Genomic DNA, 27,246 nt, shown 5'->3' on the forward strand with positions numbered 1-27,246 from the left:
AGAACAAAAGAAAACAAAAAGTCTATATACAGTGAGTGCAAATGAGGTAAGTTAAGGCAATAAATAGGCCATGGTGGCAAAGTAATTACAATATAGCAATTAAACACTGGAATGGTAGATGTGCAGAAGATGAATGTGCAAGTAGAGATACTGGGGTGCAAAGGAGCAAGATAAATAAATAAATACAGTATGGGGATGAGGTAGATAGATGGGCTGTTTACAGATGGGCTATGTACAGGTGCAGTGATCTGTGAGCTGCTCTGACACTTCCAGTCATTGGCACCAGAGAACTGGAAGGAAAGACGACCAAAGGAAGAACTGGCTTTGGGGGTGACCAGTGAGATATACCTGCTGGAGCGCGTCCTACGAGTGGGTGCTGCTATGGTGACCAGTGAGCTGAGATAAGGCGGGGCTTTACGTAGCAGAGACTTGTAGATAACCTGTAGCCAGTGGGTTTGGCGACGAGTATGAAGCGAGGGCCAACCAACGAGAGCGTACAGATCGCAATGGTGGGTAGTGTATGGGGCTTTGGTGACAAAACGGATGGCACTGTGATAGACTGCATCCAGTTTGTTGAGTAGAGTGTTGGAGGCTATTTTATAGATGACATCACCGAAGTCGAGGATCGGTAGGATGGTCAGTTTTACGAGGGTATGTTTGTCAGCATGAGTGAAGGATGCTTTGTTGCAATATAGGAAGCCGATTCTAGATTTAATTTTGGATTGGAGATGTTTAATGTGAATCTGGAAGGAGAGTTTACAGTCTAACCAGACACCCAGGTATTTGTGGTTGTCCACGTATTTATTCTAAGTCAGAGCCGTCCAGAGTAGTGATGCTGGACGGGCGAGCAGGTGCGGGCAGTGATCGATTGAATTGCATGCATTTAGTTTTACTTGCGTTTAAGAGCAGTTGGAGGCCACGGAAGGAGAGTTGTAGGCATTGAAGCTCGTCTGGAGGTTAGTTAACACAGTGTCCAAAGAGGGGCCAGAAGTATACAGAATGGTGTCGTCTGTGTAGAGGTGGATCAGAGAATCACCAGCAGCAAGAGCAACATCATTGATGCATACAGAGAAGAGAGTCGGCCCGAGAATTGAACCCTGTGGCACACCCATAGAGACTGCCAGAGGTCCGGACAACAGGTCCCCTAAGAAGTGAGTATAAGCAATCACCACTGAAAAATGTGGGTATATGGCTTTAGGGCTCCCGAGTCTAAGGCACTGCATCTCAGTGCTAGAGGCGTCACTACAGACCCTGGTTCGATTCCAGGCTATATCACAACCGGCCGTGATTGGGAGTCCCATAGGGCAGCTCACAATTGGCCCAGCGTCGTCCGTTTTAGGGTCTGGTCAGGGTAGGTCGTCATTGTAAATAAGAATTTGTTCTTAACTGACTTGCCTAGTTAAATAAAGGTTAAATAAAAAATAAATATATACCTGCGTATACCCTCCAATTGATGGGTGCGCTGGTATTACGGTGTCCTTTAAGAATCTCGAACCTGTCACAAACTGAAGGCCTATAGGTTCGCCATTGCACATGTCTATAATAGATATAAAGGCTTTTAAGATATTCATGTTTCAAGAAAGGAGTGTATATATTGGGCCTGGCGAAATTATGAGGCATCACTGTCCGAGACCAAATGTATCCGACATCGAGACAGTCAATATGTGGTCTCGAGACTGAGTACTACGACACTGGGCAGAGGCAGTATAAACACTCACATACACTGTCACATTTATTTTGAAATAACTTCAATACCTACACAAATATATTTCAGTGACAATCAGCTTGAATATTTTTCTTCTTTATCAATGTCACAAAAATTAACAATAGTTTGGAAAGGATTCATGTTCAGCATTCTACAAAGAAAAAAACTGGAGTACAGCCCTCCTTCACCCGTAGTGTGGTGGTATGAACTTGTATGACACCTAAACAGTAGTGCCTGGCAGATGTGTATTGTGTACACTAGAGTTGTGTGTAGCAAGCTAGCTAGCTAGCTACTTGGATGTGGAAAGGTTTCATACAATCGTCGGGCGCTCACTTTACGATTGGTGATAGGTACTAGACGTCAAAATGCGACAGTTAAGAGGATAACTAGCCACCTTTCCCGGTTTTGCCAAATTCAACAAACAAGCGTTCATTAGCCACTTCCTGTATCACATCTGTCCGGTTTTGACCGCAGTCCAGCACAGTTAGCTAGCGTTAGCAAACTGGCTACAGGTAGCTATCTAGCTAATACGTCTAAAATTAAGCGAGGATTTAAACTACTTCGATTCTAGAATATAGCTAGATGTTTGTCCGTGTGTATTTTTGCATGTATTGTAAGACTACCTTGCGTAGCTAGCGAACTATTTAACGCTAGCTAACGTTCGAACGTTGTTGCAGTGGCTAGCTTTTTTTTGTCCTTTCCAGTGTCGGCCACGATCGTCACATAAAGGCAATTTAAAAGATTGCCCCCAACAATCGCAGCCTCATCCTGCCATGAGATCACCCTAACAAGAAATAGTGGGGTGAAGATGGCTGCAGAGCTCTTTCCCACCAAGAAGCTGGGCCCAGCATCCTCAACCACCACAGCTGTGCAACAATACCAGCAGCAGAACCGGAATAACAACAACACCATTCCCAGCTGCAACTGGCAAGGGCTCTATCCTACCATCCGAGAGAGGTAGGTGACCCTAGTAAGCAGTAGTTAAACTGGGAATCTAACGCCTTTTGAGGAGAGACGATGTGTACATTTAATACCTTTAAAATGGCCAAAGAAAACCAATTTCTTGGGTCTACCAGCTCATACATGCAGATACTGAAGTCTGAACGTGATGCCATCGACACTGTTTGCTAATCATATGACTCATGCTTTCACAGGAATTCAGTCATGTTCAACAATGAGTTGATGGCAGATGTTCACTTTGTCGTTGGCCCCCCAGGAGGGACTCAGCAAGTACCTGGCCACAAGGTAATCAGTCACCTTTAAACCTGTCCAACGTATGTGAGTAATTAACTGAGCAAGACCAAACAAAACATGTACAGACAGATTTATCTGTTGCGTCTGCTAAATGACCAACATGTAAAATAAAATGATATTTCTCCACACCAGCCTCTTTATGCTAAATCCTTTTGCAAATCTCTACATTTATTACATAATTCATGTGTAAATGTATATTCTCTCCACCTTCTGTCCCTTATCCATCCTCCCACCATAACTTGCTCCCTTTTCTTTGCTCCTCTTCTTTTTCTCATGTGACTCCCTATCTTCCATGTTGTCCCTCAGTATGTGCTGGCTGTGGGGAGTTCTGTGTTCCACGCCATGTTTTACGGTGAACTGGCAGAGGACAAGGAAGAGATCCGTATCCCTGATGTGGAGCCTCCCTCGTTCCTAGCCATGCTGAAGTAAGTGGCTGGCGCCTCCTGACGTCTCATTAGATGCAGTCCCAGTGTTCATTGTACATTTCAGAATGTCGTATTCAGGTTAGAATGTCTTCCTTTGAATAGTCAGCAGACAATGCAAGGGCATGTGAAATGATAAAGTTAGCCTTCCCATAAATGAGAAGTTGGAGTGACCTTGTCGAGCCTTCATCTGACTCTCCCCACTCTGGTCTGGCAGGTACATCTACTGCGACGAGATCGACTTGTGTGCCGACACGGTCCTGGCTACGCTCTACGCCGCCAAGAAGTACATTGTGCCCCACCTGGCTCGGGCCTGCGTCAACTTCCTGGAGACGAGCCTGAGCGCCAAGAACGCTTGCGTGCTGCTATCCCAGAGCTGCCTGTTTGAGGAGCCCGACTTAATGCAGCGCTGCTGGGAGGTGATCGACGCTCAAGCCGAGCTGGCGCTGCGCTCCGAGGGCTTCACAGACATTGACTCGGTGACCCTGGAGAGTATCCTGCGCCGCGAGACGCTCAACGCCAAGGAGATGGTGGTGTTCGAGGCGGCATTGAGCTGGGCCGAGGCCGAATGCCAGCGCCAGGACCTGACGCCCACCATTGAGAACAAACGGCTGGCGCTGGGCAAGGCCATCTACCTGATCCGCATCCCCACCATGACGTTGGATGACTTCGCCAACGGTGCGGCACAGTCGGGCGTGCTGACGCTCAACGAGACCAACGACATCTTCCTGTGGTACACGGCCGCCAAGAAGCCTGAGCTGCTGTTCGCCAGCAAGCCGCGCAAGGGCCTGGCGCCACAGCGTTGCCACCGCTTCCAGTCGTGCGCCTACCGGAGCAACCAGTGGCGCTACCGGGGCCGTTGCGACAGCATCCAGTTCGCCGTGGACAAGCGAGTGTTCATCGCCGGCTTCGGCCTGTACGGCTCCAGCTGTGGCTCAGCAGAGTACAGCGCCAAGATTGAACTCAAGAGGCAGGGCGTGCCGCTGGGCCAGAGCCTCATCAAGTACTTTTCGGACGGCTCCAGCAGCACATTCCCAGTGTGGTTTGAATACCCTGTGCAGATCGAGCCCGAAACATTCTACACGGCCAGCGTAGTGCTGGACGGCAACGAGCTCAGCTACTTTGGCCAGGAGGGCATGACTGAGGTGCAGTGTGGCAAGGTCACCTTTCAGTTCCAGTGCTCTTCAGACAGCACCAACGGGACAGGTGTGCAGGGGGGGCAAATCCCTGAGCTCATCTTTTACGCTTGAGGTGTCGAACGTGAGGGAAATGTAACACTCCTTTTCGGTCACAGTAAATGCACCCCTCCGGATGTTCAGAAAGCATCATCTCTTAACTATGGCTTTAAAGGTGTACCTGGTTTGGAGAAGGAAAAAAAAAAACATTTATTGTGGTGGTAATTTAGTTCAATATTCAATTGCCTTATGAGTATGTCGGACCTAGTGTAGGACCGGGTTGAAGTGACCAAATATTTTCTTATTTTAAATGAAGGATAGGCATTTGTTCACATTTAACGGTTTACTCATTTGTTTGACTGTTTATGAAGCACAGTTCTCATTTAACAACATTATTAGTATGTTGTAGGTAGCTTTTTTTTAGTTTTTACTTCAAACATTCCTGTAATTTTTTTAAGGAAAACACTACTTCAATATAAGGTATTTCAACCTGTGCAAAAATCGACGTTGATGTAGAGGATACTTGGGGTATAATGAAATATTTTTGTACTTTGTAACTTGATAAATAGTTTCAACATTTTTGATGGTGCAATTTCTAAGATTTTGTATTGTTAACTAATTTTGTGTTGCTAATATTGTTACCTCTCAAAGTTTCCCCTTGGGTTTTCTGTGAGATTAATAAACTGAGAATAGACATCAAACGGAAATGTAAACCTGTGCTGAGGTTTAAGATACTTGAGTATGTTGCTGTCTCAGTGTAGGCCCTTGTATGTATGTGTGTATATATATAGCTATCTTTTGTTTGCACTACTATTGGTCCTTTTTTCAAATGGGACAGCCTTTTTGTATCTTGCTTCCTTGTATACACTTTATTTTTGACCTTGTTTTCTCTGAAAATCAGTATGAAGTGTTGCTGTGCTGTGAGCTTGACATTGTCAATGGACCTATGAATGTGTACTGTTGTTGCATATCAAAAATAAAATGAACCAGTTCTGTAAAATTGTGTGAAGTGTCTTTTAGTATATAAGTATTTTAAAGGGCTCAGACTGGGGCTATAGAGCAGGTTTGTATAATTTAGAGCAAGAGTAAAAAATACTATTCAGAGATCCATCAAACCAACATTTACTGTTGGCAGTCCCCCAGAACATGTTTTATACAAGTGTCTCACTGTTAATTAGCATATTACACATTCAAATACAAAATATTCTAACTTTATCTTCAACTTCGTGTTCCTGATTAGGCCTCTTGTAGAGTGATAGTTCAAAATAAAAGTGGGCAAGGCTTGTCTCAGGCCTCACACACACCAACAGTCTCTTCATCACAAAGAGATAGTGTAGCGTAAGGCTGCTGCACATAGCTGCTGGTTAACAGCAGTCCATAGCTTTTCACCCAGAAACGTAGTCCCCAATAGTCCAGTTAGAAAGGCCTACATTGTCATCTGTTTCTGTCGTGCTTGAAACTGCTCTGTTTTGTTCTTAATAGACTTGATGAGCATGGACAGTCCGGGGTCCATTTTCTTGGTGGGTTCAGCCACCGCCTGGCCACTGGCAATTGTTTCCTGTTTCTTTGCTCCCACTACCTGTGTGGGCGGGGCCTGTGAGCTCCTGAGCGCCTTGTCCTGGTCGCGCTGGCGCTCCTCCCTGAGACGCTGCTTCTCGACCTGGATGCTCTGGGTGGCCTTGGTCTTCTTGTAGCCCGGGTCAGACGGGTCTAAGTTGTAGAGGTGGGAGGTAAACATGGCCTGGAAACGAGGGTCCTTCACATCCACCTGTCAGTCAGAGAGAAGGGATGGGGGGGTGTTAAGATGTCATTGAAGTCTACAAAAAAGCCTTGACCGTAAAACAAATTGTGCCACAGAAAAATGGTCCTTAAAGTTAATGAACTTTGGCAAAGTTGTACATGTACCAATTCCACCTTATTCCAGGTAATTTAACCTAAATCTCATATCAATGAGTGTATTCATGAAGCTTCTGATTTGAGACTTTTACGAAATTATTAATTGATGTCAATGGGAAACGATGGTAGGAAACAAGTCAAAATACAAGCTATTTCTTTGCCATGAAAAGAAATCAGAAGGTTGCTCTGACCTGGAAGTCGTCCTCCTCCAGACTCGTGTTGTCCTTCTTCAAAAGCTTCTTCCTCTTCTTTTTGCTCAGATTCTGCTCCTCTACGATCTTGTCGTAGTTGAAGTGTTTGTGCTTGTCGTCGTCCTCGTCGTCCATGAGCAGGGCCATCTCAGCCTGTGGGTTAATGGAGAAATAAAATGGGTTACTTTTGATTAGCTTACTCACAAACCGTGTCAAGACATCTGTTCACAAAATGTAATGTGCAGAGTTCTGAATACCAGTAACAGTATTAAGTCCATTGCATTAGTGTATAAGAATGCTTTCAACCACACGTCACTGACAACTACCTTTTGTTTCTCCAACTCCTCCTCTTCAGGTGTCCTCTCCTCCACCTTTATGTTTTTCTTGCTCTTTGCTTTCTTTTTCAGATCTGGGAGACGAGGGAAAAAACAAGTCATGGTCAAATCATTCATAAAAGCATATTGTGATACGTTTTACCGGTGCACTTGAGTAAATGTGGCAACTGATTGAGTATGATTCACGACACAACTCACCCGTAGAACCAAGTTCATCAGCAAAGAATGGGTCAAAGTCAACGTCTGGAGGAAGCGCATCGTCACTGAGGTCCGAATCATCTGATTCCTGAAGGAAAGAAAAGTCTGTCACTCTCCAATACAGTGTGTGTGAGACATTTAACAACAATCTTTAATCTAGTGATCTCACCTGCTTTCCTTTGGTCTTCTTCTGCTTTTTCTTGTCCTTCTTCTTCTCAATGAACTCTTCCCAGGGTGTCAGCTTGTCCTTTCCTTCTAGCTTCTTCTTCACCAACTGTTCAGTTGTCTCCTTCAGTCCTGAGGTGAGGAAGATGGTGTAATTATGAGGCTGCTTAGTGGTTGGTTGTGCCAACTAAATGCAATTTGTACTGACAAGAGTCAAAGTCACACTATCCGACAGAAGGAAAAAGTCGTTCTGACATATGGGGGAAAAGTCGCACTGACATAATGAAAAGTTGCACTACTAACAATGAAAAAGTCAATCTGACACAGGGAAAAAACTTTTTTTGGCCCTACCTGGCACCCATGTGATCTCCATCTCCATGCCCTTGTCCTCCTCCTTCTTGTCTTTCTCCTGGATGCTCTTCAGCATCTCTCTATCTGCTTGCCGCTGCTCTGCTTCCCTTTCCTGGCCTTCTTCTCCACCTCCTTGCTGGCCTCTTCAGGCTGTTTAACTAGGTGACCAAAGGAGAAATAAACGTCAATGCAACAAACATTTGCAATACACATAAAAACAAGTTAAATAACATCTCTCCTTTAAATTACAGTAATAGTGATTTTCCCCAGTGGCAATAATCTACCAGCACAAAGAATAATAACCTTAAAGTGAGCTTTTGTTCTTCAGGTATACAGCTAGACAGGTATTCCATAAAAGCAAATCAAAATCACTTCAAGTGTTGTTTTCTTCTTACCCTCTGGAAGCTCCTCTTCCTTCTCCACTCCATCCTCATCGTCTTCGCTGGAGGAGGCCAGGTAGGCGTTAAAATCCATCTGCAGCAGCTCGTCCTTGTTGAACTTCCTGTTCATGGCAGTGACACGCTCGTGGTCCGTCTCGTCCCAGGTCAACTCCACCTGGGGTGGAAAACACACAAGTCAGAAATGTAAACAACCTGAAATAACTACAGAGTCCTTTCTCAAGTAAAGAAGATGATAGGACAAGGGGGAAATGTACGAGATCCCCAAATTCTGCAAAAAAAAAGAATAATCTACTAATTTCAATCTGAACAATTCATACTTATTTTTTCTGAACAAAAATATAAAACGCAACATGTAAAGTGTTGGTCCCATGTTTCATGAGCTGAAAAAAAAAGATCCCAGAAATGTTCCATACGCACAAAAAGCTTATTTCACTAACATTTTTGGCACAAATTTGTTTACATCCTTGTTAGTGAGCATTTCTACTTTGCCAAGATAATCCATCCACCTGACAGGTGGTAAGCCTGGGACCGAACATGGAGGAATTAATGCTATGACCATAAGAGTTTATTAGACGGAGTGTGCCTAACCTTTGACGTTGCTGCTGCTGTGGAGGTGAAGAGCTCGGGGGTGTAGGCAGACAGGTCCACGTCTGTGGCCAAGTCCTTTGGCTCCTCGTCAAACGTCACATCATCAGGGATAAACCTGTTCCCACGGAAGGGAGGAGGGACCACCACAGCAGTTAGCATGGGAATATAGCATCATCCTAATGTTTAGAATGAACAAGCAGCACAGATAATGGTATGATGCTAATAAGTAGTTAGCATGTGCAATACCTTGATGTACGATGATATACTGGTAATATATTAAGCAAGGATGAGATTCATGCTATTATTTTATTCTATGTATTGATAAGATGCTGTGTACATCCACCTCTCTTTTGAGGACAGCTCCATTACCATGCTTTACGTTATCAAGTTATACAGTACATTCTATTACACTTTAATTGAACACATTTTCCTCCAGTGCACACTTCACTATAAACAAGTGTCTGTCTTCCTCACCGGAGGTCCAGGATGGAGCAGCTGCTCTCGTACTCAAAACTGTCACACTCCTGGTAGATTTTAGCGGCTGTGTCGAGCGATTCGCACTCCACCACCGCATAGTAGTACTTTAGCCGCTTGAACTGGTAGTCCCGCATCTTCTCTCTGTAAATCCTAACACACACACACACACACACACACACAAATTCTCTGGTTCATTTTTGGTTGAACAATACAGGGAGGATAGGGAAGTGTTAATGGGGTGGCTAGATCATACTTCTCCTCCTCTGTGTCTTTGTCCGGATTCTCCGGCAGGGCCATCAGCTCCAGGGGACCCTGGGTCTGTTCCTGCTGAACCCGCTCCTTCCCAAACTCTGAGGGGTAGATCTAAACAAACACACAGTGTTAAACATACACAACATCTGTGACTTGGTCTGGTGTCACAGTGTCACATCCATCATAATTGAGTGACAGCCAATAGACAAATTAATGGAACCTTACCTTGACAGAGAGCACAACCCCTCCTTTAGGCTTGAAGGAGTTAAACAGAGCCAGCAGGTCCTTGGCTTTCATCCGGTCCCGATCCATGTTACACACGGCAAGCCTTTGGGTTACCTGTTGTAGAAAAAAAACGACAACATTGGAACATGCAATTTCTTATGTCATTTTAGATGATGAAAGGAAATGAGTAGAAGAAGCCCCTCTGGACAATTGAGACACAGCCTTAGACCTCAACTCCTCTCACCGCGGCGCGTCCTTGCACAGCTCGCCCCAGTCGTGCTGGATCTCCTCTTCCTCACGTTTCAAGATGGCCTCCACGTCATCATCGTCGTCGTCCTCGTCTGAGCTGGTCTCCACATTGCCTTTCCCCCTGGCCAGATCTGGCCCGCTGCCGTCACTGTCCTCGTCTAACTCTGAACCGGACTCGTCCTCGGAGCCGCTCTCCATGTCACTCTCTACATCTGCTTCATCTTCGTCATCATCTTCGTCATCCTCACTGCCGTCTGAGATGCTGGCCGCCTGGTCCACATTGTCCCCCTCAACGTGAGGCACCTTGTCATCTTCCTCTTCGTCACCTGTAAAAACAGCATGTATTGATGGCAGCAACAAACTTCAAAACAATGCATAGATTGTATGAGCATACACTACAGTTGTGGCCAAAAGTTTTGACAATGACACAAATATTAATTTTCAAAGTCTGCTGCCTGAGTTTGTATGATGGCAATTTGCATATACTCCAGAATGTTATGAAGAGTTATCAGATGAATTGCAATTAATTGCAAAGTCCCTCTTTGCCATGCAAGTGAACTGAATCCCCCAAAAACTTTTCCACTGCATTTCAGCCCTGCCACAAATGGACCAGTTGACATCAGGTCAGTGATTCTCTCGTTAACACAGGTGTGAGTGTTGACGAGGACAAGGCTGGAGACCACTCTGTCATGCTGATTGAGTTCGAATAACAGACTGGAAGCTTCAAAAGGAGGGTGGTGCTTGGAATCATTGTTCTTCCTCTGTCAATCATGGTTACCTGCAAGGAAACACGTGCCGTCATCATTGCTTTGCACAAAAAGGGCTTCACAGGCAAGGATATTGCTGCCAGTAAGATTGTACCTAAATCAACCATTTATCGGATCATCAAGAACTTCAAGGAGAGCGGTTCAATTGTTGTGAAGAAGGCTTCAGGGCGCCCAAGAAAGTCCTGCGAGCGCCAGGACCGTCTCCTAAAGTTGATTCAGCTGCGGGATCGGGGCACCACCAGAACAGAGCTTGCTCAGGAATGGCAGCAGGCAGGTAGGTGTGAGTGCATCTTTTTTTATATACATTAGCAACAATTTCTGAAAACCTGTTTTCACTTTGTCATTATGGGGAATTTTGTGTAGATTGATGAGGAATGTGGAAAAAGGGAAGGGGTGTGAATACTTTCCGAATGCACTGTATAAAGTCTCCACTTGGCTGCAGCAGCAGCAGCTTTGCTAGGACTGAGCAAGGGAAAACCATCCTCATCTCTAGAGCTATATCTTTATGCATGTCGTCAATCCAACTCATCGCCCAATGTTAATACATTTGTTTGTACTGACTACGCACACTCACAGGACTAGACATACTCACACTCCCACACACATACTTTATTTGCTCACACAAACATAACACGCACACACATTCATACTGACTCGCATACAATCATCATATACGCTGCTGCTGCTGCTACTCTGTTTGTCATATATCCTGATGCCTAGTCCCCTTATACCTATACATAGACCCTTTTCTAGTACACGACACATTGATGTCACGGACATATGCGCGTGGCAGTTACAAAACCATCGCCATCTACGCCCATTCAACATAGCTTAGATTAACGTATATAACTTTTTGGGGTTCTCATACTCTTACAATGATGTTTTGATTATTGCATGAACAGTCACTAAGATTATATTTGGTTGTGATCTTTGCAAAATAACTATTTGGGATGCAGCAGTTGTTAGCTAGAATGCTAACGCTCATTGATATAGGCTGTAGCAACAGCTAGCCAAAGAGCCATTTTTCCTGGTTGAAGTGCTTTTTTTAAAAGAAAATGCAGTTGATTTGCGATGACACAAACATTATATTAAGCAGGACGTTCATACGAGCCTTACAATCCAAAAGTAGTGTGAAGAGGTTTTCAATTACAATCCAAAAGTAGTGTAAAATGCACTCATAAGCAACATGTACATCGTTTTTTTTGCCGGTGTTCTATAAGAATTCCCCCTTGTTCTGCCACCAACTTGCGCGCATCGCCCTCCTGCGGCAATGTTTGTAAACACAGAAAGGGGTCTATCTACCCCTGCACATTGTAAATATGGTATTGGCACTTACCCTGTAATACAGCTTACTTACTTTCTTGTACTCTTCTTATTTCTTGTGTGCTTTTGTTCTACTTTACTTTATAGTGCTACTGATATGAATTACTGCATTGTTGGGAAAGAGCTGTCAAAGGCATTTCACTGTACTTGTGCACGTGACAATAAAGCTTGAAACATTTGTTTTTAAAGCATTTTCTTTAGCAGGGGCCCTGAGGTGTAATTGATGTTATGGGTCATAAGGTCATACAATAAGGTCCCCTCTTCTACTTACCCTCCTCACAGAGTCTGACTCCTCTAATAGGCTGGTCTCCTTTAGGTCCACTCTTTACGGACTGTGAATCTTTTCCTTTCTTCAGAGGCTTTTTGGGCTTCCACTGCCTTATCCTCTCCCTCCCCAGTGTCCAACTTTGCTTTTGTCTTCTTTTTCTTCTCTTTATCCTTTCCATCCTCCTTTTCCTCCTCAGAGTCAGAGAGATTGTAGAAACGTTTCAGGTCCTCGGAGGAGGTGTGGTTGACGGGTCGGCCGCGTTTGTCGACCGTGTACTTGAGCTTGAAGCGATCGTCGTGGAACATCGACTGGAAGCGCTTGTCAATCTTGATTTTGTGCTCTTTCTCTGGCATTTCCCAGAAGCGTGGGTCCTTTTTCACTTTTTGGAAGCGGTCATCGCCGCTTTGGCCCTTTTTGGAAGCCATGATGACTAAGTCGTCGTATCTGTAAAGAGGACAGACAGTTTGTCAATGGAAGTTATTAGATAACATGGAAGGTAATGTTGCACAAGATCAGAGATTAAGAAAGAAAACAATGAGTTATTATCCTTTCTACATACACACTACTCTCTTACTTACTAATACAATCATACTTGTCGTAACAACCAAGAACAGCCTACCTCACATGTAAGCTTATGAGAGCAATTATTGTGCTCAGTACTCAATTCTGATAATGCAGATCTATTGATGTCCAAACTGAACTGAATAGAAGTATTCAATACTGCAGATCAGAAGCTAGTAATGCAGCCTACCGCTATTTACTTTTGAAGCGCATAAATGTAACATCTCTGGCGAGCTACTCTAACTATACTAAGAGATGGTCTATTGATATCCACCAAAAAAAATATGAAAGTAACTAGCTAGGGACAATTCCATGGTAACGGAATTATGCGTAGTCTCCTATTTTTCCCTTTAAAGTGTATGCTAAACAAGAAACATTGATTTCAAAGCATAAACTATGCACAATGATTACTTTGAACAATTTACACAATAAAAAATTAAAACATTTACTGAAAACATTTTGCAGATGCAAAGTTTGGTAACAGAATTACAGTAAAATCTTCCTCCGTTTTATTCTGTTACCAAACTTTGAATCAACACAGTTGTTCTTGTAAAATGTTCAGTGGAAATTATTAAAAGTTGACCTTGTGCACAGAGTTATATGATTTGTTCAACTTTTAAAATCAAATGGTTGTTGTTTGGGATACATTTTGAGGTGAAAAATGTATACCAAAGTCTCAACGTAATTCCTTTACCATGGAATTGCTCCTAGGTCACTGTTAAACTCAAGCCACAGAGGGCTGAGCGTCTGCTGGTTTTCGCACCTCCCTGTACTTGATTGATGAATTAAGGTAATTGATTAGTAAAGAACATTGGCAAAAACCATCAGACCCTAGATTAGATGAGTTTATTAGTCACGTGCACAGGGTCTCAGATGTAATTGCAGGGTACAGTGAAATTCTTAAGCTCCAACAGTGTAGGTCGAGAAGGGAATGAAATAATAAAAGTAATAAACACATATTTAAAACTTTAACAATGATTGGCCCACCATAGAATGAGTTTGACACCCCCATAGAGATAGAGGACTCATCTTTGTATCTGTGCCACTATATAGGGTGTTCACCCATAAAATTATTTATTCAATCAAAGTTTATATAAGTGTCCATTCAACAGAAAATTAAGTCAGAAAAACAAGTCATGTTTCTACCATATATGGTTCAAAAGTTACCGATTTTTCTCAGAGAATTTAGCATGTTATCACAGGTATGATCAAAAAGTGGTCACTGCTCAATAGAACTCTGTGGCGCTGCGCCGTGGCAGAACGGCGCTAACGTCGAACGTCAACTGACAAGCTAACTAGTGGCTGCAGGTTGGTGAGTGTAAACATGGGCTTTTTAAAAACTAAGTAGGGACTAAATGTATTTATTTACAAAGCTAGAAGACTGAATCCACCCTCCACAACAACAATCTGTCCCTGTTTTCAATGTGTATTTCTGAGTCTTTCCCTTTAATTCGCCATAGAAACAGCCCCTCTCAACATAGAGATCACGGTTATAGACAATGAAAGCCAAGGATCTGGAGGAGAAAATGTGTCAAGTTGATTTTGATTTGTCCAACCAGTGGAAATACCTGCAAATAGTACCACCTCACAACACCAAATATGGAAGAGATACAACTAAGCATGGCACAGTCTAAACTAGCAACGGTCACAGCAAATTAACGTTCTTATTTGATCAACACAAGTATATTAAGGTTACAATATTGTAGCAAACAATCTAATCAAATGTTATTTGTCACATGCGCCAAATACAACAGGTGTAGACCTTACAGTGAAATGCTTACAAGCCTTTAACCAACAATGCGGTTAAGAACAATAAGTGTAAAAGTATTTACTATAATAAACTGTAAAGAGCAACAATAAAATAACAGCAGCAGGTCTATATACAGGGACAACCGGTACAGAGTCAATGTGCGGGGGCGTAGGTTAGTCGAGGTAATTGAGAGAATATGTACATGTAGGTAGAGGTAAAGTGACTATGCATACATAATAAATGGGGGTAAGGGGGACAATGCAAATAGTCCGGGTAGCCATTTGGTTAGCTGTTCAGGAGTCTTATGGCTTGGGGGGCAGAAGCTGTTAAGAAGCCTTTTGTACCTAGACTTGGCGCTCCAGTACCGCTTCCCGTACGGTAGCAGAGTGAAATGTCTATGACTACGATGGCTGGAGTCTGGCAATTTTTAAGGCCTTCCTCTGACACCACCTGGTACAGAGGTCCTGGATGGCAGGAAGCTTGGCCCCAGTGATGTACTGGGCCATACGCACTACCCTCTGTAGTGCCTTGCAGTCGGAGGCCGAGCAGTTGCCATAATGATTAATTTGATGTAATTTATAATGACATAGGGCAAAGAACCACATTTTGACAATTTCATAGCACCCTCTTGAATTGCCTCATTTTTCTCAACATTGTACAGCAGCAAGTGAACACCCTATATTATAGCATCTGTGACAACACCATTGTAACATGTTTTTTTTAACTAGGCTAGTCAGTTAAGAACACATTTTTATTTACAATGAAAGCCTACCTGGGAACAGTGGGTTAACTGCCTTGTTCAGGAGCACGAAAGATTTTTATCTTGTCAGCTCGGGGATTTGATCCAGCAACCTTTACAGCTACTGGCCCAATGCTCTAACCACTAAGCTACCTGCCACCCCGTTGAGGCCATCTCAACTTTAACAGTGTCCATTTTATTCTTCACGATTGGCTGATCCCTTCTGATGATCTAGTTGGACATGCCTCGAACCAGATCATCAGGAGGGATCAGCCAATGAAGTTGGAAGTCCCACCCAGTTGACTACATTAAAATGGTGGAAGCCCTCAACGGCGCTTCCCATGCTAAAAATGACCTTTTGGCCTCTATCATTCTTTATGTGCACTACAGGGACTGTAGTTACGCCACCTGCACTGAGATGCAGTGCCTTAGACCGCTGCGCCACTCGGGACAAAAGCTAATTCCTACTCTCTATTAGTCGTAGTAGGTACACTGCACCACAGTGCAATATTGCCCTGGGCGCATACTACTCTAACAAGTGAGTGTTTAATTGCATTGGTTAGCAAGCAAGCTAACACGTTAGATACATATTTTAACTATTTAAAAAAAAAAAAAAAACATTTTAGTCATTTAGCAGACACTCTTATCCAGAGTGACTTACGGTAGTGAATGCATACATTTCATACAATGCATTATTTATTTTTATTTTTGGATTCCCCGTGGAAATCGAACCCACAACCCTGGCGTTGCAAACACCATGCTCTACCAACTGAGCCACAGGGAAGACTACATGAGCCACAGGGAAGACTACATGAGTCAAACATGTAAACAACACTTGAGGAGGGCCATTCCAAGAGCTGCAGTTAGCATAAAGAACACAATTCAAAGTGTAAACTGAGAAATAATTGGCAGAGATAAAGCGTGGGAAAGTATTGTGGTGAATAGAGACTAACAAAAACAACTTTTCCGATGAAATTGTACCGCTATCCACGTGTTCTCCCAACATGCACCACTTTCGTGACCTTTTTCTTGTCCCACCCCTTTTTGCATACGGCAAGCCAGGCAGTACAAAACCACAATTCAGTCCATATTCTATACACCATGTATTCAAATTCAATACATACATTTACCAATATAAATGTATCATTTGAGCTTTAAAATGAAATCCGCACTATATGCATTAGCCTTTACAACAAGAAGAGGCGGTAAAACTAGTGAAGACTGAAATCCAGTTCCACATTTTCTATCAAACGAGGAAAAACAGTTCCATGTTTTATGTTTGTCCACTGTGTCGAGGTCATTCAATGTGGATGACTGGAAGAACACACCAAACATTTATTTGTTATGCAATGGTTTGCTACTTATTAGCGCGTTAGTCGGTAAACTATTTGTAAAAATGAACAATGCAATAGGTAGTCGTTTTCTCAATGGTAGTTGTGTCTGCCGGAGAGTCTTGAAAATAGGCAGCGTTAGATTGCTGGTCCCTCAACAACATGATGCAGCTCATTTGCAAAGAAATGTCATGACAGCTCATTCAACGTTTCCACCGGTGAAAGAGTTGTCTTCTAAAATTCGGTGTTCTCAATGGACTGAAATTCAGAGGCAGTTGTCAGGCAGGGCTGGAGGTACAATGAATGTATTTGACAGGACTATGAAGAGGAGACAGAAGAAATGGGCTGCATCACTACAAGACAGTGACAAATATGACTATCTGAGAGATGAGGTATACTGTAGCTGTATTTGTATGATATATTTAGTCTTGTCCTAGCGCTCTTTTATCCAAGGAAATGTATGTGTTCTGGTACTGTTCATATTCATTTGTAGGTTGGAAGCAGAGTTGCAGACAGGGTCTATGACATTGCAAGGTAAGGCAACAGAAGTTGTGATGCGTAGACAGTCTATAAAAATTGTCACATTCATGGCACTGTTGTTGAAATTAAAGTTTATATTTGTGCATGTGAGGGTGTGTATTTTGCTGACATTTTGGACTTATTTTCACAGGACATTTCCTTTGGCATTGGACATTGGCTGTGGGAAAAGTCACATTGCTGAGCATTTGCACAAGGTAGCCTTCAATGGTTGTTTATAAACAGGCGGGGAGCATTTTAAACAACAGCATTCCCCACCCGTTTCAGTATAAGGTTGGCGGCTGTAGAAATGTAACCACTCTCAAATTCATAGACAGAGCTATGCAATATATCCATGACATCAAAATTATAGTTTTAACCTTGTTTTAAGGCTATATCATGTTTGTTTACATATACTTTGTTGACAAACATAGTAAAATAAGCTTTTAAATGTTTTGGGTTCTGATGGGGTACAACAGAACAAAGCTTATGAGGCATTTATTAGCTATATTCATCGAGAATCAATGGGTACATATCATACATTTATGTCCAAAATGGATGTAGATTGCCCTTTTAAGGTAGGGAAAACATTAACTCACAAGATGTATGGCTTTCTGAATATTGAATTGTGCTTCCATTTTCAGGAAGTAGTTGAACAGCTCTTCTTAACTGACATCTCAGAAAAGTCTTTGGTAAGTTATATCCAATTATATTACTAATAGGAATTCTAATATGTAATTCTGTTAGAACACCCATAGCCTAAGTGGAATGATTGTGTTTATGAGCAGAGACCACTAACTATAGATTGATGGAATATTCTGTAAAATCAGAGGCATGTTATGGAGGGACTTCTGTTTTTTTTCTGGATGATCTAACGCTCTTCTCGCTCCTCAGAGAAACACAAGAGAAAGTGAGATCCCTACCCGCTGTGTCATGGCCGATGAAGAGTTTCTACCCTTTAAAGAAAACACATTTGATCTGGTGGTCAGCAGCTTGAGGTGATTTGGCCCTGTAGATGTTTCTGACATAATATTCGATTTGAGCCCTCCAAGTCATATTCCCCAGGGTTTTGTATGGCTTGCTTGCAATACAAAATGATCTAGTACTGTATGTTTGTCCTGTTTAGCCTACACTGGATCAATGATCTCCCTGGAGCCTTGAGACAGGTAACTGACAGCCTCATATTTTTCTTTTTTTACATCAGTGCTTTGTCTATTGCCTTTTGCTGGCTGTTTTTCCAAATGCGTTACCTTCTTATAACATCATAATTATGCATAGGATTCAGGATTACAACAATCCTGGTTCTTCAGTCTGTATCACTGTGCTGTCATTATAATCCCTTTCCCTTCCCAAAGATCAACCAGGTCCTGAAGCCGGATGGGGTGTTCATTGGGGCCATGGTGGGCGGGGAGACCCTGTATGAGCTGCGCTGCTCCCTGCAGCTGGCTGAGCTCGAGCGGGAAGGGGGGTTCTCCCCCCACGTGTCCCCCTACACGGCCGTCACAGACCTGGGCAACTTGCTGGGCCAGGCAGGCTTCAGTATGCTGACAGTGGTGAGGCCTTGGGTGTCCCTAGCCCTAGATATACAATATAGGCTAATATGAGTGTTCTATTTAATTCTGTGGATGTGAATCTAGCGATTAGCTAGAAACTATATTGATGCCGCAATATGTGTTTGAGGCAAACGATTTATTACATTTTGTTTTCTGTAGGACATTGATGAAATTCAAGTGCACTATCCTGGGATACTTGAGGTCATGAGTGACCTGCAAGGTAGGCCTACTGTATACCGCAGTTATACTTTTGTAGAACTGTGCTTTTTGTTCATACTGAGTTGTTATAGTTGAATTGTTTCTATTCATCTTCTCATAGGACAGGCAGTTAAATAATGTTTAGTGGCTGAATGCTGAGTTTTCACTGTTGTCTCACTCCAGGTATGGGGGAGAGCAACTGCGCTTGGAACAGGAAGTCCATGTTGCACAGAGACACCATTTTAGCTGCAGCTGCAATCTACCAAGGTGAGCTACATAGTAGATAAATACTTGAAATGAAACCATCTTATACTATTATCACCCATACATACTGTTCCGGGCTGGCAGCATTCTGGATCATTGCTACTCTAACTTCCGCGATGCATACAAAGCCCTCCCTCGCCCTCCTTTCGGCAAATCTGACCACGGCTCCATTTTGTTGCTCCCAGCCTATAGACAGAAACTAAAACAGGAAACGCCCGTGCTTAGGTCTGTTCGACGCTGATCCGACCAATCGGATTCCACGCTTCAAGATTGCTTCAATCACGTGGACTGGGATATGTTCCGGATAGCCTCAGACAACAACATTGATGTACAGTCTTGGCCAAAAGTTAAGAATGACACAAGTATTAATTTCCACAAAGTTTGCTGCTTCAGTGTCTTTAGATATTTTTGTCAGATGTTACTATGGAATACTGAAGTATAATTACAAGCATTTCATATGTGTCAAAGGCTTTTATTGACAATTACATGAAGTTGATGCAAAGAGTCAATATTTGCAGTGTTGACCCTTCTTTTTCAAGACCTCTGCAATCCGCCCTGGCACGCTGTCAATTAACTTCTGGGCCACATCCTGACTGTTGGCAGCCCATTCTTGCAAAATCAATGCTTGGAGTTTGTCAGAATTTGTGGGGTTTTGTTTGTCCACCCGCCTCTTGAGGATTGACCGCAAGTTCTCAATGGGATTAAGGTCAGGGGAGCTTCCTGGCCATGGACCAAAAATATCTATGTTTTGTTCCCCGAGCCACTTAGTTATCACTTTTGCCTTATGGTAAGGTGCTCCATCATGCTGGAAAAGGCATTGTTCGTCACCAAACTGTTCCTGGATGGTTGGGAGAAGTTGCTCTCGGAGGATGTGTTGGTGTTCTTTATTCATGGCTGTGTTCTTAGGCAAAATTGTGAGTGAGCCCACTCCCTTGGTTGAGAAGCAACCCCACACATGAATGGTCTCAGGATGCCTTACTGTTGGCATGACACAGGACTGATGGTAGCGCTTACCTTGTCTTCTCCGGACAAGCTTTTTTCCAGATGCCCCTAACAATCGGAAAGAGGATTCAGAGAAAATGACTTTACCCCAGTCCTCAGTAGTCCAATCCCTGTACCTTCAGCAGAATATCAGTCGGTCCATTATGTTTTTCCTGGAGAGAAGTGGCTTCTTTGCTGCCCTTCTTGACACCAGGCCATCCTCAAAGTCTTCGCCTCACTGTGTGTGCAGATGCACTCACACCTGCCTGCTGCCATTCCTGAGCAAGCTCTGTACTGGTGGTGTTCCGATCCCGCAGCTGAATCAACTTTAGGAGACGGTCCTGGCTCTTGCTGGATTTCTTGGGCGCCCAGAAGCCTTCTTCACAGCAATTGAACCGCTCTCCTTGAAGTTCTTGATGATCCGATAAATGATTGATTTAGGTGCAATCTTACTGGCAGCAATATCCTTGCCTGTGAAGCTCTTTTAGTGCAAAGCAATGATGATGGCACGTGTTTCCTTGCAGGTAATCATGTTTGACAGAGGAAGAACAATGATTCCAAGCACCACCCTCCTTTTGAAGTTTCCAGTCTGTTATTCGAACTCAATCAGCATGACAGAGTGATCTCCAGCCTTGTCCTCGTCAACATTCACACCTGTGTTAACAAGAGAATCACTGACATGATGTCAGCTGGTCCTTTTGTGGCAGGGCTGAAATGCAGTGGAAATGTTTTTTAGGGATTCAGTTAATTTGCATGGCGAAGAGGGACTTTGCAATTCATCTGATCACTCTTCATAACATTCTGGAGTATATGCAAATTGCCATCACACAAACTGAGGACAATACAGTGCCACTGACACGGCCCGCTACCAGAACCTGCGGGCTCTCCTTCACCGTGGCCAACATGAGTTAAACGTGTTAACCCTCGCAAGGCTGCAAGCCCAGACGGCATCCCTAGCCACATCCTCAGAGCATGAGCAGACCGGCTGGTGTGTTTATGGACATATTCAATCAATCCCTATCCCAGTCTGCTGTTACCACATGCTTCAAGAGGGCCATCATTGGTCCTGGACTTTGATGGGCTGCCCCCAGGTGAAGGTAGGAAACATCTCCACCCCGCTGATCCTCAACACTGGAGCCCCACAAGGATGCGTTCTCAGCCCTCTCCTGTACTCCCTGTTCACCTACGACTGCGTGGCCATGCACGCCTCCAACTCAATCAAGTTTGCAGATGACACTACAGTGGTAGGCTTGATTACCAACGACGAGACGGCCTACAGGGAGAAGGTGAGGGCCCTCGGAGTGTGGTGTCAGGAAAATAACTTCACACTCAACGTCAACAAAACAAAGGAGATGATCGTGGACTTCAGGAAACAGCAGAGGGAGCACCCCCCCACCACATCGACGGGACAGTAGGAGGCTGAAGAAATTTGGCTTGTCGCTGAAAACACTCAAACATTTACAGATGCACAATCGAGACCCTGACTAGACTCCCAGTCCCTGCCACTGAAAAACATCCCCACAGCATGATGCTGTCACTACCATGCTTCACCATAGGCATGGTGCCAGGTTTCCTCTAGACGCGACGCTTGACATTCAGGCCAAAGAGTTCAATCTTGGTTTTATCAGACCAGAGAATCTTGTTTCTCATGGTTTGAGAGTCTTTAGGTGCCTTTAGGCAAACTCCAAGTGGACTGTCATGTGCCTTTTACTGAGGAGTGGCTTCCTTCTATGCCACTCCACCAATCAGGCCTTTATGGTAGAGTGCTGCAGAGATGGTTGTCCTTCTGGAAGGTTCTCCCATCTCCACAGAGGAACTCTGGAGCTCTGTCAGAGTGACCATCGGGTTCTTGGTGGTTCCAAACTTCTTCCATTTAAGAATGATGGAGGCCAATGTGTTCTTGGACCTTCAATGCTGCAGAAATGTTTTGCTACCCTTCCCCAGATCTGTGCCTCGACACAATCCTGTCTTGGAGCTCTACGGACAATTCCTTCAACCTCATGGCTTGGTTTTTGCTCTGACATACACTGTCAACTGTGGGACCTTATATAGACAGGTGTGCCTTTCCAAATCATACCCAATCAATTGAATTTACCACAGGTGGACTCCAAGTTGTACAAACATTTAAAGGATAATCAATGGAAACAGGAGCTCAATTTTGAGTCTCATAGCAAAGGGTCTGAATAGTTATGTAAATAAGGAATTTCACTTTGTATAATGTATAAAAACCTGTTTTCACTTTGTCATTATGGGGTATTGTGTGTAGATTGGAGGATTTTTATTTTATTTTATTTAATACATTTTAGAACAAGGCTGTAATGAAACAATATATGGAAAAGGGAAGGTTTCTGAATACTTCCCGAATGCACTGATTTTAAATATATCACACACTACATGACAAAGTATGTGGACAACCCTTAAAATTAGTGCATTAGGCTATTTCAGCCACACACGTTGCTGACAGGTGTATACAATCGAGTACACAGCCATGCAATCTCCATAGACAAACATTGGCAGTAGAATGGCCCGTACTTAAGAGCTCTGACTTTCAACGTCATAGGATGCCACCTTTCCAACAAGTCAGTTCGTCACATTTCTGCCTTGCTAGAGCTGTCCCCGACAACTGTAAGTGCTGTTATTGTGAAGTGGAAACGTCTAGAAGCAACAACGGCTCAGCCATGAAGTGGTAGGCCACACAAGCTCTCACTGGGACCGCAGAGTGCATAAGCGAATTGGATTCTGGAACAGTTGAAATGCGTTCTCTGTAGTGATGAATCATGCTTCACCATCTGGCAGTCCGACAGACGAATCTGGGTTTGGCTGATCCAGGAAAACACTACCTGCCTGAATGCATAGTGCCAACTGTAAAGTTTGGTGGAGGAAGAATACTGGTCTGGGGCTGTTTTTCATGATTCGGGCTAGGCCCCTTAGTTCCAGTGAAGGGAAATCTCAACACTACAGCATACAGTGACATTCTAGACAATTCTGTCTTTCCAAATTTGTGGCAACAGTTTGGGGAAGGTCCTTTCTTGTTTCAGCATGACAATGCGAGGTCCATACAGAAATGATTTGTCGAAATCAGCATGGAAGAACTTGACTGGTCTGCACAAAGCCCTGACCTCAACCACCTTTGGGATAAATTGGAACACCAACTGCAAGCCAGGATCACCCAACATCAGTGCCCGATCTCGGTAATGCGCTTGTGGCTGAATGGAAGCAAATCCTCGCAGCAATGTTCCAACATCTAGTTTTGAATGAATGAGACTAACAGTGTGGGGCAAGAGAAGGCAATTTGATGTCACTTTGTACAAGTTTTGACTGCTTGTTATCAATTCTTTTAGTTTTTTGGTATGAGCGAATTGTTGCTGTTATTTCCAGTTTTCAATACTATTCAATTCGTAAATATGAGCGGCCTAAAGAAATCTAGTGATTTCCACATTGCATAGTGAGCTACAGTGCTATAATAGAGGAAAGGTAGTGTCAATCACTGTATTTATGTATTAACAGAAGTATGGATAGCTTAAGATACACCTTAGGCAAATACATTTAAACTCAGTTTCACAATTCCTGACATTTAATCCTTGTAAAAATTCACTGTCTTAGGTCAGTTAGGATCACCACTTTATTTTAAGAATGTGAAATGTCAGAATAATAGGAGAGAAGGATTTATTTCAGCTTTTATTTCTTTCATCACATTCCCAGTAGGTCAGAAGTTTACATGCACTCAATTAGTATTTAGTAGCATTGCCTTTAAATTGTTTAACTTGGGTCAAACGTTTCGGGTAGCCTTCCACAAGCTTCCCACAATAAGTTGGGTGAATGTTGGCCCATTCCTCCTGACAGAGCTGGTGTAACTGAGTCAGGTTAGGCCTCCTTGCTCGCACACGCTTTTTCAGTTCTGCCCACAAATTTTCTATATGATTGAGGTCAGGGCTTTGTGATGACTACTCCAATACCTTCACTTTGTTGTCCTTAAGTCATTTTGCCACAACTTTGGAAGTATGCTTGGGGTCATTGTCCATTTGGAAGACCCATTTGCGACCAAGCTGTAACTTCCTGACTGATGTCTTGAGATGTTGCCTCAATATAGCCACATAATATTCCTCCTCATGATGCCATCTATTTTGTGAAGTGCACCAGTCCGTCCTGCAGGAAAGCACCCCCACAACATGATGCTGCCACCCCCGTGCTTCACGGTTGGGATGATGTTCTTCGGCTTGCATGCATCCCCCTTTTTCCTCCAATCATAACAATGGTCATTGTGGCCAAACAGTTCTATTTTTGTTTCATCAGACCAGAGGACATTTCTCCAAAAAGTACAATATTTGTCCCCATATGCAGTTGCAAACTGTAGTCTGGCTTTTTTATGGCAGTTTTGGAGCAGTGGCTTCTTTCTTGCTGAGCTGCCTTTCAGGTTATGTCGATATAGGACTCGTTTTACTGTGGATATAGATACTTTTGTACCCGTTTTCTCCAGCATCTTCACAAGGTCCTTTGCTGTTGTGGTACCTTCAGGAGTTTGGAAATTGCTTCCAAGGATGAACCAGACTTGTGGAGGTCTACTAACTTTTTTCTGAGGTCTTGGCTGATTTCTTTTGATTTTCCCATGATGTCAAGCAAAGAGGCACTGAGTTTGAAGGTAGGCCTTGAAATGCATCCACAGGTACACCTCCAATTGACTCAAATGATGTCAATTAGCCTATCAGAAGCTTCTAAAGCCATGACATAATTCTCTGGAATTTTCCAAGCTGTTTAAATGCACAGTCAACTTAGTGTATAATCTTCTGACCCACTGGAATTGATAGTGAAATAATCTGTAAATAATTGTTGGAAAAATTAGTTTTAATGAGTGGTTGAAAAACGAGTTTTAATGACTCCAACCTAAGTGTATGTAAACTTCAACTGTGTGTGTGTGTATATATATATATATATATATGTGTGTATATGTATATATATGTGTGTAATGCCAAAGCCCTGTTTATAGATCACTTTATATAGTCGGGTCTGTTTTATTTTCTTAAATCTTAAACAAGGTAAAAAGCCTATGCTTTTTTCCATTTTCTGTAATAAAAAGTATGCCTGTGTCATACCTTCTCATACCTCAATTCGAGTCGTTGTTTAACTTAACAGCCCTTCACTGACACGGAGGTAGGCTATTTAAAGAGAGCACGGATGGGTGGAGGAATTGACCAACAAATCTATAGATATAGCAGCCAATAGCCTAATTTTGTCCGTCAAACAGGTAGGCCTCCCTCTTATTTCTTAAATAGGCTCCAACACAAAGCCCTGTTAGTGAAGTGTAAATAAAATGAAGACGTTGAAATGAATTATGCCTACTCGAATTTGCCTGCTTTCATCACCATGAGCTGTCCATTTCCGATTTAATAGTGCCCCGGCTGCTGCTTCAAATTTCAGCACCACGATGTAAGTTACTCGTACCTGGCTTATTGTGAGGTCGATAACTCTGATAAATAGGCCTACATTATGGGCAAGAAACATTCATTTTTAAAGTCAATTATCAAGCTATTAAAGTTGACCTCCGGTCCTCCTTTTATATACACCATCCCAGCAGCTATCTGTTTCTGTGCTTCTCCGAGCATGCTCTTCGTAGCCTATAGGCTATGGATTATTTGATTGAGACCGTACTAAATAGCCTGTAGGCGCACTTGATATTGCGCACCCAGCAGAGAATCAGAGCTGAGGGGTGGCATCGGGCACACATCGCTATATAGCCTAATAAGCCACTGATTCTAAAACACTGACAAATATTGACATTTCATCAATTACCCTCCCCTGGACTAGTAAAAAAAAATTACACTAAACCCTCCCCTTGACTGAAATTGAAAAAGCATGACCCTCCCCCATTTTCCTCTAGGTACCCATTCTGAAATGTTTTATCCATCCCTAAGCAGAAGTAACTCTTATCAAACTTCTGCTTTAGAGAAGTGATCACCAACTCTGGTCCTGGAAAGCTACTGGGTGTATTGTTTGCTCCAGCCCAGCACAAAACACACCTGATTCAACAAATCTCAATGAGCAGATGAATCGGGTGTGTTTAGCGCAGGCTTGGAACAAAATCATGCACAACCAGCAGCTCTCCAGTACCTGTTAACCAGCCTGACCCCTGCTTCAGATGCTGATACTGTATTTGATTGATTTCCCTCAGAGATGTATGGGAGTGAGAATCGGTCTGTTCCTGCAACATTTGAGATCCTCTACATGATTGGTTGGAAGCCTCATGACTCACAGGTGTGATCTACGCTCATATGTTTGCAAATTACATTTGCAGAAATATAATGTAAATGACAATGGTAGAGATGTTGAATTCTGTTTTGTTCTTGGCAGGCAAAACCAGCTAAAAGAGGCTCTGCGAATGTGTCTTTTGGGGACCTCTCGAAGATCGGCCAGCCATCAACTAAAGACAAGTCGTAGAAAAAAAACACCTGCAACCATTGCATAAAGAAAATTTAAAGTATGGGGTAAGTTCCCCAATGAAAGTATTGGCGAACTACTAAAGTAGATAGGTGACTGGTTCGTAAGAGATGTCCACTCAATGACATCAGTCAGATGTCACTTTTTTACTGATACTAATCAACAGATTCAGTGTAAGCCAGACAGTGATTGAGAAAGGCTACAACACTGTGTTTTAAGTGACTGATATACATGCTGTATGACATAATTAGTTTCTCACCAATTAATAGCAATTGCATACATTTCTACATTACATTTATTATTTAGTGTCTTGTGTTCCTGTCTTACCATGCTTTGTGTTCTTAAAATAAATGCAATGATATATAATCTCCACTTTGTCTGATAATGGACTGTATGTATACTGTTTACATCTGAAGGTAATGCTGTTTGTCAGAGGTGGAATTCAAAATATTAACATATTGGACTCAAATGCCAAACCCACCGCTGGTGTGCATGGTCAAAGAGCTCTATTTTCATGTCTGACCATAGCACCGCCTGGAGTTTGATCAACGGCATTGGTATTTGGACCAGCGAGCGCATCCTGACCGGTTGCATCACAGCCTGGTATGGCAACTGCTGGGCATCCGACCGTAAGGCGCTACAGAGGGTAGTGCGTACAGCCCAGTACATCACTGGGACC

At 43.2% G+C, this 27,246-nt stretch overlaps 3 protein-coding genes and 1 pseudogene across 5 annotated transcripts; 2 read left to right on the plus strand and 2 right to left on the minus strand.

Moving 5' to 3' along the window:
• Positions 1-1,904: 1,904 nt before the first annotated feature.
• On the plus strand, positions 1,905-5,556 carry btbd3a (BTB domain containing 3a). Of its 2 annotated transcripts, XM_014172953.3 has the most exons (5): positions 1,905-2,217; positions 2,410-2,662; positions 2,860-2,950; positions 3,266-3,384; positions 3,599-5,556. In XM_014172953.3, exons 2-5 carry the CDS (start codon positions 2,514-2,516, stop codon positions 4,629-4,631), a joined length of 1,392 nt encoding a protein of 463 aa, XP_014028428.1. In that variant the 5' UTR covers positions 1,905-2,217; positions 2,410-2,513; the 3' UTR covers positions 4,632-5,556. The 2 variants fall into 2 exon arrangements, with proteins under 2 accessions (XP_014028428.1, XP_014028424.1); XM_014172949.3 differs by having other exon boundaries at positions 1,905-2,662.
• On the minus strand, positions 5,550-9,997 carry LOC106586101 (ESF1 homolog). Its single transcript, XM_082964564.1, is given in 13 exon segments — positions 5,550-6,324; positions 6,644-6,796; positions 6,970-7,052; positions 7,177-7,264; positions 7,346-7,473; positions 7,693-7,779; positions 7,782-7,850; positions 8,088-8,247; positions 8,682-8,796; positions 9,156-9,308; positions 9,412-9,521; positions 9,636-9,749; positions 9,880-9,997. Coding segments are annotated over 12 exon segments (1,575 nt in total). The 5' UTR covers positions 9,723-9,749; positions 9,880-9,997; the 3' UTR covers positions 5,550-5,982.
• Positions 9,998-10,096: 99 nt separating this feature from the next.
• LOC145861699 (ESF1 homolog pseudogene) lies at positions 10,097-13,103 on the minus strand (annotated as a pseudogene).
• A 3,320-nt stretch (positions 13,104-16,423) lies between these two features.
• ndufaf5 (NADH:ubiquinone oxidoreductase complex assembly factor 5) lies at positions 16,424-26,939 on the plus strand. Of its 2 annotated transcripts, XM_014172942.3 has the most exons (11): positions 16,447-17,015; positions 17,117-17,157; positions 17,294-17,357; positions 17,784-17,831; positions 18,034-18,137; positions 18,266-18,305; positions 18,495-18,692; positions 18,852-18,912; positions 19,074-19,157; positions 26,302-26,384; positions 26,481-26,939. In XM_014172942.3, the coding sequence occupies exons 1-11, from the start codon at positions 16,689-16,691 to the stop codon at positions 26,565-26,567; spliced, it is 1,137 nt and encodes a 378-aa protein (XP_014028417.1). In that variant the 5' UTR covers positions 16,447-16,688; the 3' UTR covers positions 26,568-26,939. The 2 variants fall into 2 exon arrangements, with proteins under 2 accessions (XP_082820720.1, XP_014028417.1); XM_082964594.1 differs by lacking the exons at positions 26,302-26,384; positions 26,481-26,939 and adding an exon at positions 20,660-25,240 and having other exon boundaries at positions 16,424-17,015.
• Positions 26,940-27,246: the final 307 nt, after the last annotated feature.

This window comes from Salmo salar, chromosome 02 (assembly GCF_965601325.2).
Source record: "Salmo salar chromosome 02, fSalSal1, whole genome shotgun sequence".
Taxonomy (NCBI): Eukaryota; Metazoa; Chordata; class Actinopteri; order Salmoniformes; family Salmonidae; genus Salmo; species Salmo salar.

Bases quoted from the DNA above. Each gene is read 5' to 3' on its own strand.
- btbd3a (XM_014172949.3), top strand. From the start codon at position 2,514: ATGGCTGCAGAGCTCTTTCCCACCAAGAAGCTGGGCCCAGCATCCTCA. The intron at 2,951-3,265 runs GTAATCAGTCAC...GTTGTCCCTCAG, and splicing joins AGCAAGTACCTGGCCACAAG to TATGTGCTGGCTGTGGGGAG. The intron at 3,385-3,598 runs GTAAGTGGCTGG...CTGGTCTGGCAG, and splicing joins TCGTTCCTAGCCATGCTGAA to GTACATCTACTGCGACGAGA.
- ndufaf5 (XM_014172942.3), top strand. From the start codon at position 16,689: ATGAACAATGCAATAGGTAGTCGTTTTCTCAATGGTAGTTGTGTCTGC. The intron at 17,358-17,783 runs GTAGCCTTCAAT...TTCCATTTTCAG, and splicing joins TTGCTGAGCATTTGCACAAG to GAAGTAGTTGAACAGCTCTT. The intron at 18,306-18,494 runs GTAACTGACAGC...CCCTTCCCAAAG, and splicing joins TCCCTGGAGCCTTGAGACAG to ATCAACCAGGTCCTGAAGCC.